General features: G+C 35.2%; 1 protein-coding gene, 1 long non-coding RNA gene and 1 other non-coding gene across 5 annotated transcripts in view; 1 reads left to right on the top strand and 2 right to left on the bottom strand.

The window, feature by feature from the left end:
- ATR (ATR checkpoint kinase) overlaps nt 1-18,633 on the top strand; it is a 153,575-nt gene that overhangs the window by 21,925 nt on the left and 113,017 nt on the right. For all 3 annotated transcript variants that reach the window (XM_077130311.1, XM_077130310.1, XM_077130312.1), the window contains 7 exons: nt 4,232-4,426; nt 5,738-5,923; nt 8,681-8,773; nt 10,960-11,090; nt 14,721-14,864; nt 16,700-16,793; nt 17,778-17,903. In XM_077130311.1, coding sequence (XP_076986426.1) covers nt 4,232-4,426; nt 5,738-5,923; nt 8,681-8,773; nt 10,960-11,090; nt 14,721-14,864; nt 16,700-16,793; nt 17,778-17,903 — 969 coding nt within the window. The remainder of the gene's footprint in view (nt 1-4,231; nt 4,427-5,737; nt 5,924-8,680; nt 8,774-10,959; nt 11,091-14,720; nt 14,865-16,699; nt 16,794-17,777; nt 17,904-18,633) is intronic.
- LOC143658211 (U6 spliceosomal RNA) lies at nt 3,205-3,311 on the bottom strand. The gene has a single exon (XR_013163212.1). It is a non-coding gene; the product is annotated as a U6 spliceosomal RNA (small nuclear RNA).
- LOC143657679 (uncharacterized) overlaps nt 12,092-18,633 on the bottom strand; it is a 50,351-nt gene continuing 43,809 nt past the window's right edge. The window contains exon 4 of the long non-coding RNA XR_013162947.1: nt 12,092-12,175. This is a non-coding gene — a long non-coding RNA (uncharacterized LOC143657679). The remainder of the gene's footprint in view (nt 12,176-18,633) is intronic.

Raw genomic sequence — 18,633 nt, 5'->3', positions numbered from 1 at the left:
GAGTTTTGTTGTGTTGTGTTTTCATTTTCATTTGCCTCGAGCTATTTACTGATTTCTCTTGTAGTTTCTTCCTTGACCCATTGGTAGTTTAAGAGTGTAGTGTTTAGACTCCATATGTTTGTGAATTTTCTGACTCTTTGCCTGTTATTGATTTCGAACTTCATTCCATTATGATCTGAGGAAGTGTTTTGTATAATTTCAATCTTTTTAGATTTATTGAGACTTGCTTTGTGACCCAACATGTGGTCTGTTCTGGAGAATGACCCATGAGCTCTTGAGAACAGTGTGTATCCTGCTTTGTGGGTGTAATGTTCTGTAAGTGTCTGCTAAGTCTAGTTCATTTATTGTATTATTCAAAATCTGTTCCCTTATTGATCCTCTATCTAAACGTTCTATCCATTGATGAGAGTGGTGTATTGGATTTTCTGACTATTAAAGAAGTATCTACTTCTCCCTTTGGTGTTGTCAGTGTCTGCCTCATGTATTTTGGTGTGCTCTGGCTTATTACATAAATATTTATAATAGTTATGTTTTCTTGTTGAATTGTTCCTTTTATTAATAAATAGTGTCCTTTGTCTCTTTTTTAATTGTTTTACATTTGAAGTCTAGTTTGTCAGATATTAATATTGCTATCCCTGTTCCTTTCTGCTTGTTGCTTGTAGTGAAATATCTTTTTCCAGTCTTTTACTTTGAATCCTTTTTTGTCCTTGGGTCTAAAGTGAGTCTCTTTTAGACGGGATATAGATTGGGTCCTGTTTTTTAACCCTTTCTGCCAATCTATTTCTTTTGATTAGGGAGTTAATCTATTAATATTTAATGTTATTACTATAAAGGCAGTACTTCTACCATTCTGTTTCTTGGATTCTGTATGTCATATCTAAGTTTTTTTCCCTTTTTACCCTTACTGATAGTTTGTCTTCATTTCTACACTCTTCTCCAGACCCCTCTCTCCTGTCTTTTCCTGTGTGCCTGTAGTGCTCCCTTTTAGTATTTCTGGTAGAACTGGTCTTTTAGTCACAAACTCTGTCAGTTTCTGTTTGAGAGTATTTAAAACTCTCCCTCAATTTTGAAGGACAATTTTGATGGGTATAGAATTCTTGGTTGGCAGTTTTTCTCATTCAGAATCTTAAATGTATCATATTGCTATGTTCTCACTTCCATGGTTTCTGTGGAGAAATCTGCAGTTAGTCTTATTGAGCTTCCCTTGTACGTGATGGATCCCTTTTCTCTCACTGTGTTCTGAATTCTGTCTTTGACGTTTGACAGTCTGATTAGTGAGTGTCTTAGAGTAGGTCCTTCCAGATCTGTCCTGTTTGGGGTACACTGTTCTTCCTGGATCTGCAATTTTATGTCTTTCATAAGAGATGGGAAATTTTCAGTGATTGTTTCCTCTATTATTCTTTCTCTCCTTTTTCCCTTTTCTTCTCCTTCTGGGACACCTACACCATGTATATTCATGCACTTCTTCTTGTCAGTTAATTCCCTAAGACCCTGATCATATTTTTCCATAGTCTTCTCTATCTCTTCTTTTCATGTAGGATTTCAGATGTGCTGTCCTCTAGTTCACAGATCCTCTCTTCTGCCTCTCCAAACCTGCTGTTGTAAATCTCTCTTGTGTTTTTCATCTCTTCTGTTGTGCCTTTCATTCCCATAAGTTCTGCCATTTGTTTTTACAAGCTTTTGAGTTCTTCTTTATGGTTGCCCAATGTCTTCTTTATATCCTTTATCTCTTTTGCCATATCTTCCCCCAACTTGTTGACTCATTTTTTGGCTTGATTTGGTATTTTTGATTGAACATTAATTCATTGTTTCAACTCCTGTATCTCATTTGAAGTGTTAGTTTCTTCCTTTGACTGGGCCATATGTTGGTTTTTCCTAGTATGATTCATAATTTTTTTTTTATGTCTAGGCATCTAATTTATTTGATGAGTTTATTCTGAAGGTTGTTTTCACTCATTACCTAGGGTTTTCTTGTTGGTTGGCTTTATTCTCTGTTTTTTTGGTGTTCAGTTCAACTATTGTAGGCCTCTAGCATAGCCTGTATTAGCTGATCAGAATTTTTCAGCTCTTGTTTTTCTTATTCTTGCCCTGCCTAAATGGAACCTTTTTTCATTGACCCCCAATCAGATTTTCCCAAACAGGACAGGCCCAGGTCTCAGGTGGAGGGTGTAATCAGTATTAAGTTTCCCTGGAAATGAGGCTTAGTAGGTTGCTAGAGATTCCTGTGAAGCCTGTCCACTCTGTGCTTCTCCTGTCCTGTCAAGCAGTGGTGTTTATCACCCTGCAGCCCTTCATCAACATAAAGTGGTGCAGTTCCTTTAATTCTAAGCTGACCTCATAGTTGCCAAGGGCCTGATTCAGATTGAAGCTGATATGGAAGGTGGGTTTAGGGCTTAGCCCCTGGGGTCTATGTTCTCTGATTGAGGGCCCAAAGTTGAGCTGGGCCCCGCACCCCTTTTTTCCTAGGGAAGATAAGCCCTTTAGGGAATTAACTCTTTCATTTGACTTGTTACTTTGACTCTCAGACCTATCTTAATTCTGCCCTGGCCTAGATCAGGGCTGGCAATTGAAAATGTCTCAGGTTTTCTCTAATGAGCTACTTAGAATTTTTTTTTTTTAAGTCCCTTTTCAGAGCTAGTCCCCAGTCTGGAAGGTTTGCCTGCCAAGAGCTAAAGTTTGTACCTGGCTCTATGTACCTAGGGGTACCAATAGCCCTTTTCCATTATTCTGAGGTGGGCCAACTCTCAAAGTCTCAGTTTTTTTGTTTTTGTTTTTCCCCAGTCAGCCCTGCCTCCTTTAGGAGAAACCTCAGGATTCCTTCTTTGCTTGCTCTTGATTAATCTGAGCTTGGAGCTTGTATTCAGTAGACCAGATTTGTTCATTGAAACCACAGTTGGAACTTGACTGGGCTGCCCTCCCTTACTCCCATAAGAGGCCTCTCTTTTTTTTTTCCACAGGGAATTGTTTCAAACAGAGACTGCTGTGCCAGTGAGTGAGGGGCGCCAGGCTCCAGCTTTTGGGGGCTTTACTCATAGTTCTGTGGTGTGATCTCAGCCCTTCCACCCATTCCAAACTGGTGTAATGCGTGCCTGGTCATGGATGTCCCCCAAACAGTTGTTCTAGAAAGTTCCTGGCTATTTACTCATTACTCTTAATATAAGTGGCTCATACAGAATTTTCTCTACAGTATTGCTATACATTTTTTAAAGTATGGAATGCCTCATGAATTTGTGTGTCATCCTGGCGCAGGGACTGTGCTAATCTTCTCTGTATCGTTCCAATTTTAGTATATGTGCTGCCGAAGTGAGCACCAGTATTGCTATATTTTAACTAACAAATTATATTATTGGTGATTTGTAAATTGGTCAAATCTTCCTGGAAAAAAATATGATAGTCTGTGGTATGGACCACAAAAATATTCCTAACTTTTCATTCAATAATCCACTTTGGGAACCATAAGAATACAGAGGTATTCTTATGTTATGTAGCTATTGACATAATAGTTGTGAAGACTTGGTAAAAAGTACTTTATAACATAATAATAGTCTAACAATGTTCATTGTTAGGGCAGGATCTGGGTTTTGTTCATTCTCGCATCTATAGTACCTTGGGTTACTGGCATGTAGTTGATATTCATTAGATACATGTCAGATGACTAAATGAAAGGCCAGCCATTTTATGTTTGGAACTTTGTATGTATTTTATGAACAAATCTTATAGTAAACAGCTCAAAATGAAAATAGATTTGTTGCAGTATTGGGATGGTGTGTGTATCAAAAAGGTTATCTGTAGTATCACAGCACCTGTTTATTAACTTCAAAAACTTCTTAACATGTTGTCTTTATGGTTGTTCTCTGAACACAAATTATCTCAAATAATACATCAGCTTGGAATATCTCTTAGAGTCTCAGTAATGTTAACATATACTCACCGGAAATTATTCTCTTTATTCATATATTTGTATTTATTGCCTTCCTTCCCATCTCTACAGTGTAAGCTCTATTGCTGGTACCTTTCCTGTTCATTCACTGCTATATTTGCAGTACCTTAATCATAATAGATGCTCAGTAAATATTTGTTGAATGAATAAATGATAAATCTGAATTCAGATATGTCATACATGGACTCCAAATTTGTGTGACATTTTAAAATGTTTTCGTATATTACTTATATGGATATTTTATCACCTTGACAAATGTACTTTTTGGTAATTATTGCCTTTCTTTTTCAGAGGACATTGCAAGTTCTGCTACCTGACCTTGCTGCCAAAGCAAGCCCTGCAGCTTCTGCTCTCATTCGAACTTTAGGAAAGCAATTAAATGTCAATCGTAGAGAGATTTTAATAAATAACTTCAAGTATATTTTTTCTCATTTGGTCTGTTCCTGTTCCAAGGATGAATTAGAACGTGCCCTTCATTATCTGAAAGTAACTGAACATTTGTAAATATTTTACTGTTTCGTTTAGATTAACATTGTAGGAATGTTGTAACGTTGTGCTAGGAAGGAAGGTTGATAATTTGCAGCCTATCCTAGAGTAGTAAATATCAAATGTTATGTTAAATTAGCTCTGTCCTGGGCCTAGAGCAGCAGATAAATACAGTTATTTAGTTATTTTTCTTTGATCATTTTAGCATAATGGGATATAATTATCATTCTTTCACAGACCAGGTTCTCAGCTAATTTCATTTTAGTAGTTTTTAGTGGATTGGAGCTATTTGTTGACTAATGATGTAGGGTAATCATCCCTATAAGAATAGGTAGCCTCCTTGAATAGTACCAGTGTTTTGTTTAGTTACTGTTCTGGTTGCAGTTTGGCCTAGTTTCTTGGTAGTTTAAAAATTTTAAATTATAGCTTAAGCTTCTTTTTAGTGTTGTGTTAACAACATCTTTGAGGAGTATGAGGCTACTTGGGAATAGAGAACCTGTCAGAAATGTAGATGTGACTCTATTGTTTCTCTGATGTTAATTTATCTCAGTTGGTTTCATGATGGGCCAGCAATATATCTTTTCTCATATGAGAGTTACTGAATCCTGAATGTATTTATTCATCTTTAGAAAGAAAGTCTGCATATTATATAAGTGGAAAGATAATGATAAATAAGTATTTAACAGTATTTATTACATGTCAGAAATTGTCCTAAAGTTTATATGGATCATTTCACTTCACCTTCACAATTACCCGATGAGAGATAGGTATTATTTTTTTCCCCATTTTTGTAGATGAGGAAACTAAGGCAGAGAGGAGTTAGCTTAGGTAACTGTACATAAGTGATAGAGTGACAGAGCTGAAATTAGGTAACTGTACATAAGTGATAGAGTGACAGAGTTGAAATTAGGTAACTGTACATAAGTGATAGAGTTGAAATTGAAACCCCAGCAGTTTAAATTAGATGGTGCTCTAAGCCATTATACTGTATTTTTTCCCTGAAGTTGCATCTGTGAGTATTAAGTTAATGCTATTATACCTTAGAGAAAATTAAAACATACCTTTTAAAATTTTATTTCACAATAATGTCTGATCATTTCATTTCGTATATCAGTAGACCATTAGAGACCTACCAGGAGAAAACAAGAATAGGATCCTTTTCCAGTACCTTTTCTTAATATCATTAATAGATCCTGTCACCTAGTGTAATGCTCCTGATTTGCTAATAGCATGTTAAAATCAGTATACTTATTTCAGGGATGTTAGTATAAAGAAAAACAATTTTTTTTTTTAAATGTGACTTTGCATTAGAATGAAACAGAAATTGAACTGGGGAGCCTGTTGAGACAAGATTTCCAGGGATTGCATAATGAATTATTGCTACGTATTGGAGAACACTATCAACAGGTTTTCAATGGTTTGTCAATACTTGCCTCATTTGCATCTAGTGATGATCCGTATCAGGGCCCAAGAGATATCACATCACCAGAACTAATGGTAAGGAATATGTTGTATGGGCTTTTTGTATTTTTTTTCTTTTTGTAGTTTAATTGTGAAATTGAAGAAATAGATGTTGTGGGTTGTTTGTTTGTTTCTTTGTATTTTTCAACACTGTAGATTTGTTTAGATTTTAAATTGGGATTTTTATTTTGAAAAAGGTTGGGTTAAATTGCATGCACACAGTATTAACAAAGTAGCCTTGAAAAATGTGGGTTTTCAAATGACTTTAGAAGACTTTATTTTTTACTGAGTAAAAATGTTGATGTTTATTTTTAACTGTTTTTTAACTGTAGGTTAGAATACTTTTGTCATAGCAAATTAACCTTACCAATGCTAATTATATTTAAATTTGTTGTTGGATTGAGGAGAAGTTAGAAGATCTGTTTTCCTGTTTATATTTCCTTGAATTTGTATCCCTTTTCCTAAATTTGTATCTGAAATTACTGTACTATTTTATTTGTTTATCTGAAAAAATATATAAATCCTTGGACTCAATTGCCCTCATCCCTCTAAGAGCCTCAAAGGAGTATGAGCAAAATATTTTGGGGTTTCTATCTCTGCTTTCTCATTTGACGTTAAATCTTTGGGCCATTCTATTCTGACTTCTCACTATTCTACTGAAAATTTTTCTTGTCAGGATCACCAATAGTTTTCCTACTGTCAAATCCGGTGATTACTTCTCTGTCATTATCTTATTCACCTTTTGAATAGTATTCAACACAATTGATCATTCTTTCTTATGTGGCATATGTGATGACACGTATTGATTTTCTTTTTGCTTCACTGGCCATTCATTCTTAGTCTTCTCTACTGACTCTTTCTCTCTTCTTACTACTTTATCCTCTAAATAGTAGAGTGCTTCAGGACTGTATAACTGGGTCCATTTCCCTATCAATATTCTCCACTTGAATGATCTCATCTGGTCCTTTGCTTTAAGATGATATATATTGATTTTTTCCTAGTTAAAATTCCAGTCTTGACCTCCCCTGAACTTTGGAACTGCATAGCTATGTAGGTTAGGTCCTGTTAGGAAACATGGCACATGCAAAATTGTTTCACTGCAAATAATTTTTAAAGGGACTATTTTCAGTGCCATGGACAAGGTTAAGGGAACTAGCAAGGAATGTTGAGGGACCCAGGAATTAGCAGTAGCAGAAAAATTATGCTCATCATAGGCCTTGGCAAGGGAAAGAAATGATGTTACCAAAACCTGGATGAGAGCTGGTAAGGAGGGCCCTTCATTTGTAGAGGGATGGAGCCAGTGCCTGACTGCCTTAAAATAGAGAGGAAGAAGAAAATGTCAGTACCACACTCCCTTTTACCTCCTATCCTCTGATCTCCTATTGGTGCTTTCTATTGGCTGAATTCAATAGCAAGCCTGAGGACAGGGGATCCTAAGATGCAGTCTATGGAGATCAGCTTTCCAAGCACCGAGGAGGACAGAAAAAGGCCAAGAATGAATCTGGGGTGAGAGGGAATGGCAAACAGAGACAGTCTAGTTACTTTTTTGTCATCTGTACTCTTCTGTCTTATAAGCATCTCAAATAAGTCCAAGCTTAGCATGCTTACTAGAAATCTTTATTTCTCCTCCCTATCCTGTTTTTACCCCAGTCTTTCCTATGTCAGGAAATGGTATCACCATCTACCTGCTTGAATCAATACCTGAGAGGTATTCATGAGCCTGCCTTTTCCTTTATCCTAATAATCAAACTGTCACCAAGACCTGTTATTCCTATATATTTATATAGGACTATATATTTTTCCTCTGCCTGGTTATCAAGCAAGGCAATTTGCTTCTGGCCTTGGAAAATACTTTAATTGCTACTGCTCCCTAGCTCTTTTCTTGCCCTTCAGTATGTAGAGGTTTTGAAAGAGGCAAATATTCTGTTTTGCAGAGAACTCGAATTTCCAATTTGTAGTAATATCAACAACCTAAATTTATTTAACACTTAACTACATATACTAAGTGCTTAATACATGTTATCTTATTTAACCTTTATAACAAATCTACACAATAGATGCTTTCACTGTTCCATTTTACAGACTCAAAGGAGTTAAGTAATTTATCCACGATCCCATACTAGAAAGTATTAAATTAGGATTCAGATTTAGATTTGGCTGACTTAAAGCCCTGCCCTTTCTTCTAGGACCTTCTCTCAAGAAATAATTAACCCTTTTCACTTCAGGAGATCCAAGGTGGCATGGATGGTGGTATCTCGAGATAAGATCCTGTAACAGTGTTGCTCTTGGCCTTGTACACCTTTACCACTATTACTTCTGGGGACACTGACTCCTGTATCCGACCCTCTGGCAGGGTACCTTTCCTTTAAGTACTTTTTCCCAACTTGGCTCTAAATGTTTCAGAATATGGATAGTTGGTTGTCTTTTTCTCTTCCTCTTTTTCTTGAAATAGTCTATCTACTCTGGATCCTGAGGTAAGCCAGAATCCTGGAGATACCTATCCCAGGTCATCCCATAATACAAAAGCTCACAGTTTTCTCATTGTACTATACTGTTTAATCATATTTTGTCATAGTTATAAATCAGGTTCATTGCTATCTTTAAATACCAGATATGAAAATGTGTTTTTGGAGAAACTTAATTTACCAAGTGAATTCACCAGTGTTCTAGTCTAGTTAGGTAAAATATAAATGTTAGTTAGGTGATTAAATTGTAAATTTTGAAATTTAACCTGTATGAAACTTAAATAATATCTGTTTTATGTTTATATTTTGTTTTGTTTTTTAACCTTAGGCGGATTATTTGCAACCCAAGTTGTTGGGTATACTGGCCTTTTTTAACATGCAGTTACTGAGCTCCAGTGTTGGTATTGAAGATAAGAAAATGGTAGGTAATGATAGTTGAGTTCTAAAATGGTAGAATAAAATTCATATAAGCTATGTAGAAGAAATGATTTCTACTCCTAGCTTCAGATATTTAAAGATAAATAACTAACCAAGACATTTCTTCTTCTTGAACAACTTGTATAAGCTTTATGGGTGTCCAGAAAGAGAAGGTGTATCATTTTACAGTTCTTTTCAAACAAATAAATTTGTTGGGTCTGTGATCAAAAGTATAAGAAAATGGAGCTTTGAGTATAATTTGATTCCAGATTCAAGTATTGTTCTCAAATTCCCATGGGTTGACTCTTTACTTCATGTCAGGTGATGTCCCTGACAGATTCAGGCTGACAACATATAGCCCAAAAGAGGAAAGAGACCATGTTCTAGTTTGCTAGCTGCCGGAATGCAATGTACCAGAAATAGAATGGCTTTTAAAAAGGGGAATTTAAAGAGTTGCTAGTTTACAGTTCCAAGACCAAGAAAGTGTCCCAGTTAAAACAAGTTTATAGAAATGCCCAATCAAAGGCATCCAGGGAAAGATACCTTGGTTCAAGAAGGCCGATGAAGTTCAGAGTCTCTTTCTTATCCGAGAAGGCACATGGTGAACACAGTTCACATGTTTCTCTCTCATCTGGAAGGTCACATGGCGAGCAAGGCGTCGTCTGCTAGCTTTCTCTCCTGGCTTCCTGTTTCATGAAGCTCCTTGGGAGACGTTTTCCTTCTTCATCTCCAAAGGTCGCTGGCTCCTGGACTCTGCTTCTCTGCTCTCTCTGAATCTCTTGTTCTCCAAAATGCTTCCTCTTTTATAGGACTTCAGAAACTAATCAAGACCCACCCGAACAGGTGGAGACATGTCATCACCTAATCCAGCTTAACAACCACTCTCGATTACATCACATCTCCAGGAGATGATCTAATAACAGTTTCAAACATACAATGTTGAATAGGGATTAGAAGAAATGACTGCCTTTACAACGTGGAATTAGGATTAAAACATGGCTTTTCTAGGGGACATACATCCTTTCAAACCAGCACAGACCAATATCCCAGATAGCTCAAACAAAAGTTGCCTAATTGAATCTCATTGGTTCAAATTGCTCTGTTTTGGTTCATGGCCCCATAGTGTTTTTGAATATCAAAAATGTTAGGTTTTATAAAGTGAGACAGCTTCGTTATTTGTCAACTTATGTTTAAATGCTTTCAGCACAGTGAAGTTTCATTATGGCTTCTCTAGCAGTTGGTCCCATTGAGTATATAGTTGGATAGAATTTAGATACAGAAGAAATTTCACTTTTCTTTTGCTTTCAGCTTCAGCAGTTAGATTAACAGGCATTTATTTCAATTTGTACTCATTTTCACTAAATGATCTTAAAGAGCCAAGATAGACAAAAGGTACAGTATTAAACCCTACAAATTTTTGTGATCAGTGCCTGTTTTTGTTGTCAACTATTAAATTTGATCTCCCAAACAATTATATTCCATCTACATGGCTTTTTCCTTATTGGTATTCCAACTGAAATGTGAAAAAATGACTTCGAATCCAAGAAGACTAGAGTTTGTGTTTTTAACCATAAAGAACTTGCATGTTTTGGCACTTAGTTAAGGTTGACTGGAGAGTTCCCTTTACCCTTTCATTAGGACCTGGAACTGTTGAAAGAGGTCTGATTCTGTGATCAATCTGTGTTTTGTTTCTGTAAATATAAGCTGTTAGTTACTTGTTTGTCTTACTAAATTTAGGGCATCTTAAATTTAGTACCATTAGGACAAAAATTTCCTTAACTATTGATCACTATTCATGAGGTATCTCTCTTCTGATTTTTTTAATAAAGTTCTCAAATTCAGTGATTTTAATTCGGCTCAGTAAATACATGCGCTGCACAGCAGTTTGGGATGGATATGGACAAGATTAAACAATAGGTATTATGTCCTTAATGAATTTGAAAATTGCTGTTCTAGAGGACCACCAAGACCAAATTAACGAATCACCTTCAAGTGAGAAAAAGTGAACCAACTCAATTTGTATTTATTGTTATTCCCACGTAAGAGGTTGGACAAAAGGAATTGTCCAACATTTAGACCAGAGAATCGAGTTCTTTTTGAGATAGGGTGGTAAGCACTTGTCTTTAGGGTTCATCTGCTTCTGCCAGGTTGTTTATATACCTTATTTTGTAGTCCTGCTTAACTTTTTAGGCCTTGAACAGTTTGATGTCTTTGATGAAGTTGATGGGACCCAAACACGTCAGTTCTGTGAGGGTGAAGATGATGACCACACTGAGGACTGGTCTACGATTCAAGGATGATTTTCCTGAATTGTGTTGCAGGTAATTGACTGCCTGAGTTCTTTTTTTATTTTACTTTTTGAAGCTTCTCAGTGGCACTAACTTGAACTTTACTTCCTTGAGCGAAATTGAGCCAACTATAAATAATTAAGTAGAAAAGCTATTTCTATGGAAATGGAAATGTGTTCACTTCTTTTAAAACTTTTTATTATGAAAATCTTTTAACGTAACTTAGAAAAATAATCCAGTGAAACCCTACATACTCATTTCCCAACCTCAGCAGTTATCAAGAGTACCAATGTTATTTAGTCATTCTCCTTCACCTTTTTTCTTATTTGTAGTGTTTTAAAGAAAATCCTAGAATCATATAATTTTACTTTTAAATATTCCTTATGTATCTAATGGATAAGAGCATTTTTACAATTATAACCATTATGAATTATCTTAGCAGAATTGATAGGAATTCCTTAACAGCATCTAAAACCACACAGTCCATTATCAGATTTCCCCAACAGCCTCAAAGATGTTTTTCCTAAAGATGTTGATTTAAATCTTAATTCAAAGAAGGACCACATATCACATTAGGGTTTGGATCTTAAGAATCTCTTTCCCCTTTAAATACCGTTCCCACTGCTGTCTTACATCTTTTGGCCATTGAGCTTTTGGAATGTCGGGTTTGGTTGGTTATTGACTTAACCAATTCCTCCTTCTCTTCCCTCCATCTTCCCCTAGATTTCTACCCTTCCTACCTGTTTTTCTGTAAACTGGTAGTTTGATATAGATGCTTGATTAGATTTCAATTCAGTTTGTTAAAGCATTTGAAATACATTTGAAATATGTGAAAGTATTTGAAAAAGTACTCAAAAACAGAAGACTTTGTGCTTCTGTTATATCACAGTATGTGTCACACAGTATCTCGTTGTCCCACTTTTAGTGATGCTAACATGAATTAGTAAGATTAGGTATTCACCTGAATTCTTCTATTGTAAAATTCCCCATTAACCTCTCATCTTAAGCTTTTAACATGAAGTAATGATCATTACCTGGGTCCATCGTTTCATTATAGATGATAAAATAGTGATATTTTGATTTTATTATTCCTACTGCATTTGGTAGGTGGAATTCTTCTGTAAATAAGAAAAGACAAAACGAAATTGCTCGTTAAAAATTTGATTACCTTGAAATAATTCATATAGTAGAAATAGTTCATAATTTTATTTCTCAATTTTCAGAGTGTAGAGTTGGTGCCCTAGTATCATGCAGTGGATCTCTACTTCTGTTTTAAGTATCATTTTGATCACATGGAATTTGATAAAGCTGATGAAGAATTTTAATCCAATAAATTCACTGTTCTTTTTTGTCACTGTAATTGTCCACAATAAGCCAGTAGGAGTCTCTACAAGTTGACCTTTCACATGACTCCATTAATCTCTTATAGTTTCGCTTCTTTTCGACATAATAAGACTATTCTAGGTTCATCTCATACATTTCCTGTCCCTGACTTGAAATCAGCCATTTTTTCTTGGTTCCTTTGAGCCCATATTTAGTTCCTAATCTGGGCACCAGCAGGTAGAATGGGCATTACAACTGAGTTATCATTGCTTCTAAGGCTTAAGTGCATTGAGTGAGGAAATTTGTCTTTTTTTATAAAGAGAAAGACATCAGTTTATATGGATAAATTTGAATTAAAGATTCTAAAGTTTTAACTTAACTCTTTGTGTTGTATTTCTTTTCTCTTATGCTCTATATCTTGGTTCTTCATGACTTAAAATTACTCATTTACATAGTCTGTAAATGTAAAGGATGTTAAAAAGACAATTTCAATGTTACTGTTAACAGTAAAGCTACTGAATATAGTTAAGCCTTCTTGGAAATTCTTTTTCTCCTTAGAGTATATCCTGTTAGAGATATACTGCCAAAATAATATGTTTTAAACTCATGTGAAGTAATTATATTCTGTGTGGGCATACCACTAACTTGATACTCATTTAGGTTCAGTTGTTTCTGTTTGTTGACAGTTTCTAACGGTTGATCTTTCACTCTTTTTTGAAAAATCTGATTTAAAAATTATATTTAAAATATGTGCGTAGTCCCAAATTCAAATCTCTTTTAAAATTCAGAGAAATTTAGTTTCCATTCCTGAGCCCTCCAAGGAACCATTTTTAATTTTTTGAGTATCTTTCCCTTTTAAAAGTGTCAACACATGCATGTATATTTGTGTGTGTGTTTTATATATATGTGTATTTATCCTCTCCCAAAAGATAGCATATTATAAATATGATTTTTCACCTTGCCTTTTTTTAAAAAAATACTTTTATTGAGATATCTTCACACACAGAGTCCATCTATAGTATACAGTCAGTGGCTCACAATATCTCATAGAGTTGTGTATTCATCACCACAGTCATTTTTAGAACATTTGTATCTCTGCAGAGAGAGAAATAAAAAGAAAAAACTTATACATCCCATACCCCTCCCTCTCATTGACCACAGGTATTTCAGTCTACCAACTTTTGTCTTTTACTCTTCATCCCTCCTATTATTTGTTTATTTTGTTGTCCTTATTTTTTTGCTCATCTGTCCATAGCCTGGATAAAGGGTGCTCAGACACAAGGTTTTCATAATCACACAGTCATGTTGTAAAATCTGTGTAGTTATACAATAGTCTTCAAGAATTTAAGGCTACTGGAAGGAATTAAGTTCAACAGTTTCAGGTACTTACTGTAGCCACTCCGTAAACTAAACTAAACACCATAAACTAAACCGGGATATCTATATAATGCATGAGAATAACCTCCAGGATAACCTCTTGACTCTGTCTGAAATCTCTTAGCCTCTGAAACTTTATTTTGTCTCATTTCTCTCTTCCCCCTTCTGATCACAAAGACTCTAAATCTGTTAATGCCAGGTTCTGGCTCATCCCGGGAATTCTATGCTGTGTTACCACAGAGATTTACACCCGTGGGAGTCATGTCCCATGTATGGGGGGGAGGATAGTGAGTTCACCTGCCAAGTTAGCTTAGAGAGGCCACATCTGAACAACAGAAGCGGTCCTCTGGGGGTGACTTGTAGGCCTAATTATAAGTAGGCTTAGTTTCTCCTTTGCAGGAATAAGTTTCATAGGGGCAAACCCCAAGATCAAGGGCTCAGTTTATTGAATTGGTTGCTCCTATTGTTTGCGAGGATATCAGGAATTTCTCAGATGGGGAAGTTTAATATTTCCTCCTTTCTCCCCAGTCCCTGAAGGGGACTTTGCAAAAACTTTTCTATTCTCTGCCCACATTACTTTGGGATGTATCAGGGCATCATACTAACCTGGACAAACCAGCAAGATCTCTTGCCCTATTCAAGATTCCATGTAATTCTTCACCTTGCTTTTTAAAAAAATTTTTTTGCATTGGCAGGCACCAGGAATCAAACCTGGGCTTCCGGCATGGCAGGTGAGAATTCTGCCACTGAGCTGTTTGTCGCACTGCCATCACCTTGCTATTTTGACTTAATATATTCTGGAGATCATTCTTGTATACACTACTAATCTTTACTCCTTTTTTACAGGTGCATGGTAATCCATTGGACATATTATTATTTTCTTAAGTAATACTTTATTAATGGAGCTTTACAAATAATAAAAATAATGTGACCTTTAACTTTTATTTTTGTTTTTTCACATAGAGCTTGGGACTGCTTTGTTCGTTGCCTTGATCATGCTTATCTAGGCTCCCTTCTCAGTCATGTGATAGTAGCTTTGTTACCTCTCATACACGTCCACCCTAAAGAAACTGCAGCTATATTTCACTACCTCATCATTGAGAACAGGTATTGTAACTGACGTTATTAATAAAGATAGCAACTTTTTATTACTGTGTTTTTGTGTCTCAGGGTATTAAGATTACGGTTGGTAATGTGAAACTGTTCACATTCTTTTAAATTTATATTCTGCCAATGAGCCAAAATAATCGACATGCTTTAAGTCAATCGTATCAAACTGATGCTTTTTCAATTGTGACATTGCTTCCATTATAATGATATTTAAACTCATTAATTAATAGGCCAGCAGTTCAATTTATTGTTTATTAATGCTGAAAAGGGTGAGGTTAAAGTTTACATTTCTTTTCACATTTAAAAAGCAACCATTGAACAGAATGAAAAAGGTTCGGAGAGATATTTACCTACTTTTTGCAGTTTACCTTAGTTAAAACCTTATTACTTTATTGCATTAATCTTTTAACCAGCCTCCCTTCTTTAAGCTTTTATCTTGTTTCTTCATACTGTTGCTATAAGCTTAAAAGCTTCTCTTTATCTGTGTCGTACTAGGATACAGAAACCCTGTGTGATTATCCATTTTCTCACTGATCAATTCCAAATTGCTTAGTGTTATACTCAAAACTTTTGAAAATCTGGCCACATCTTATTTCTTGAAATCCTTTTCCTTGATTTTGCAGCACATGCCATACCAAATGTGGGCTACTGTTGCTAGAATATAACATTACTCTTCTCCATTTGTAGTTTTCCCACAGGCTGCTTTTATCCTAGAATGTCTGCCTATATACATTTTTAAATCTTTTTTCCATTCTTTCAGTTGCTGTTGTATATTATAGCTCCTTCCTTTCTAAAAAGTCTTAAGTACTACTCTATGTACTTATTCACTCATATGCTAATTGTACTCCCATTGTTCAGTTCCGGTAACTAACTATTCAGGACGAGAGCACAGAAAAAGGAAAGAGGTTAATTTGGTTTATTTAATTCATTTTTTATGATTTTATTTTTTGATAGTTTGATACTTTGTACATAATAGAACCACATAATCATTTATCTAGATCACCTTCCAGGTACGTTTTGGATTATGTAAATATAGTTATATTTCTTTAGTTTATTATAGATCCATATCATAAAAAAGTCCTCCTTAACTCAGTGCTAGATAGAAAACTGTAAGCTCTGAGTATAAGAAGTCATTTCAGGTTTGTTCATTGTTGCATTCCAGTGTCTAGCACAGTGCTGAGCACATAGAGTACACAGTAGTTAAATAATGCGTAGTCGTGTGACTTTATGAAGACTAGACTCAGATTAGAATATTATATTGAAGCAAATTTAAAATTGTAGCCTCCAAAAGTATTATTTGTGTATTTTTCCCTAAAATTCTTTATGAGAGTTTGTGCTGTGGGATGGGCTTTGATTATTTATTGCTGTATTACAAATGTATTCAAAACCTAGAGTCATATTTGTTCATTTGCAATCTGGGCTGGACTCGGTTGATTCTTCTGCTCGTTTGCTTATGGTCGCTGGTGTGGCTGCATTCAGCCAACAGGTAGACTGAGCTGAGCATCTCCCCCTTTTCATGTAGTCTCAGAGCCTCTTTCTTTCTCTATAAGTGGGCCTCTTCAGGTTGTTAGCCTGTTATATGATACTCAGGTCTCTAGAGACCACAAAATCCACAAGCTGCCAAGCATTTATTCTGTCACATTCTATTTGCTAAAGCAAGTCACACTCCCAGCCCAGATTGAAATCTTAGAAATGGTTAGGAAGAATACTTTTTATGTCAGTAATCAGCTAGCACATGTAAGCATGAATTAAGTGAGCCTAGCTTCAGCCTCTGCTTTACATTTTTTAAAATCATATTCTTTGAAAATTAATCTTTTTCTTCCAACTATTAGAGATGCTGTGCAAGACTTTCTCCATGAAATATATTTTTTACCTGATCATCCAGAACTAAAAAAGATAAAGTCAGTTCTCCAGGAATACAGAAAGGTATTTGTTTTCTAATTTATGATTTAAGAGATCTTTTGTACAAAATTATCCCCAAGTTCCAATATGTTGATAGAAATTCTTTAAAATCATATATAGGGATAATATAGTCATATTCTGATGACTGTATCCTCGTAACTGAATAATCTAACATGAAGCCATGACTTTTAGAGAGAAGTTTTAACATTTAGAGCAAAGATGTAATAGCATCAGATAGAATAGAGATTAAAATGCAGTTCATGTGCCTCTACTACCCAGGTCAATATGCCCTTACTTGCAGCCCCCACAAAAAGATACTAGTACTACTGTCTATCCTAAGTGAAGAAAGAAAAGCTGTGGGAAGATTCTAGTTATGTTGTACTGCAAGATGTGTGTGGAAATGTCAGATCTAACTGATAAATGAGTTTTAGAAGGGGAGTTATCTGTATTTCTACCAATTCAAAGTCTAGTGAGCTCTCTGACATTAGGAAAATATTAGTGGTGATTCCATAACACATTAGGGTAGAAAGTGGGATAATCTGAGCTTGGACAGAGAAACACAGATATATACTATAGAGTCCATGTTTGGTTCTAAAGACTTTATTTGTTCCTTTGCTTTATTTCTTTGGCACAGTCATAACAAAGTAAGTAGTATATTTGCGTAATCCATAGACTGTTTCAGGACTATTCTGTAGCCCTTGAAAGTCAAGGGAAACTTGTAATTCTTGTCAAGATGAATTTGTTTTGGGTAATGGAATTCTTATTTAGTTGGAATATTTTTTTACTCCACTTCAGGGGTTTTAGAATGAAATCTTTTTCCCTGAGAATTACCAAACACGTCATGTTATATAAAAGAAAAGGTGGCAATTTTATTCTCATTGTTTTATATTGCTTTTAATTGGGTTAAGTTTAGCTGTTATAATGGTGATTATACAGGGAATCAAGACCTTCATAAATGATTTCTGAAATAATTAATTAATAAGATGTCTTTCTGTGTAATTTATATAGGAGACCTCTGAGAGTACTGATCTTCAAACAACTCTTCAGCTGTCCATGAAAGCAATTCAGCATGAAAATGTAGATGTTCGTATTCATGCTCTCACAAGCTTGAAGGAAACTTTGTATAAAAATCAGGTATACTAAAATGATATTACTAAAAGTTTTGGTAATGAATGATGGTGATGGTAGCACAACATTGTGAACATAATTAACAGCGCTGAATTGTATTTTTGAATATGGTTAAAAGGGGAAGTTTTAGATTATATATATATATATGTTACTCAAATAAAAATTTTTTAAAAAGTCAAAATGGGTGGGCCATGGTGGCTCAGCAGGCAGAATTCTTGCCTGCCATGCTGAAGTCCCGGGTTCGATTCCCAGTGCTTGCCCATGAAAAAAAAAAGTCAAAACAGTGAACACTATTATAAATGATGGACTATAGTTAATAGTACAATTATAAAAATGTTCTTTCCAAAATTGTAACAAGTGTACCACCCTAATGCAAGGTGTTGATAGGGAGGTATAAGGAGCTATATTTTATGCATGATTTTTCTGTAAACGTACAACTTCTCTAATTAATATAAAAATAATAAAAATAATGGCAATCATTTAAAAAAAAAGAAGAAACTGTCAAACCAACTTTTTCGTAACTCTGGAAAACAGTCATAGGTTTACAGCAACCGTGCAGACCCTGAATCAAGAAATTGAAACTTTAAAAAGGATTCAGCCATAAAAAGGAATGAATCTTGAAGACTTCATCATGTTGAACACAAAAGGACAAATATTGTATGATTTCACTTACATAAAAGATCTAAAATTAGCAAATTCATAAAGACAGAAAGTAGATTATAGGTTGGCAGGTTCT

Source organism: Tamandua tetradactyla, chromosome 15 (assembly GCF_023851605.1).
Source record: "Tamandua tetradactyla isolate mTamTet1 chromosome 15, mTamTet1.pri, whole genome shotgun sequence".
In the NCBI taxonomy this organism is placed as follows: domain Eukaryota; kingdom Metazoa; phylum Chordata; class Mammalia; order Pilosa; family Myrmecophagidae; genus Tamandua; species Tamandua tetradactyla.
The sequence above is the reverse complement of the archived record's forward strand: the minus strand, read 5'-3'. Positions and strand labels throughout refer to the sequence as shown.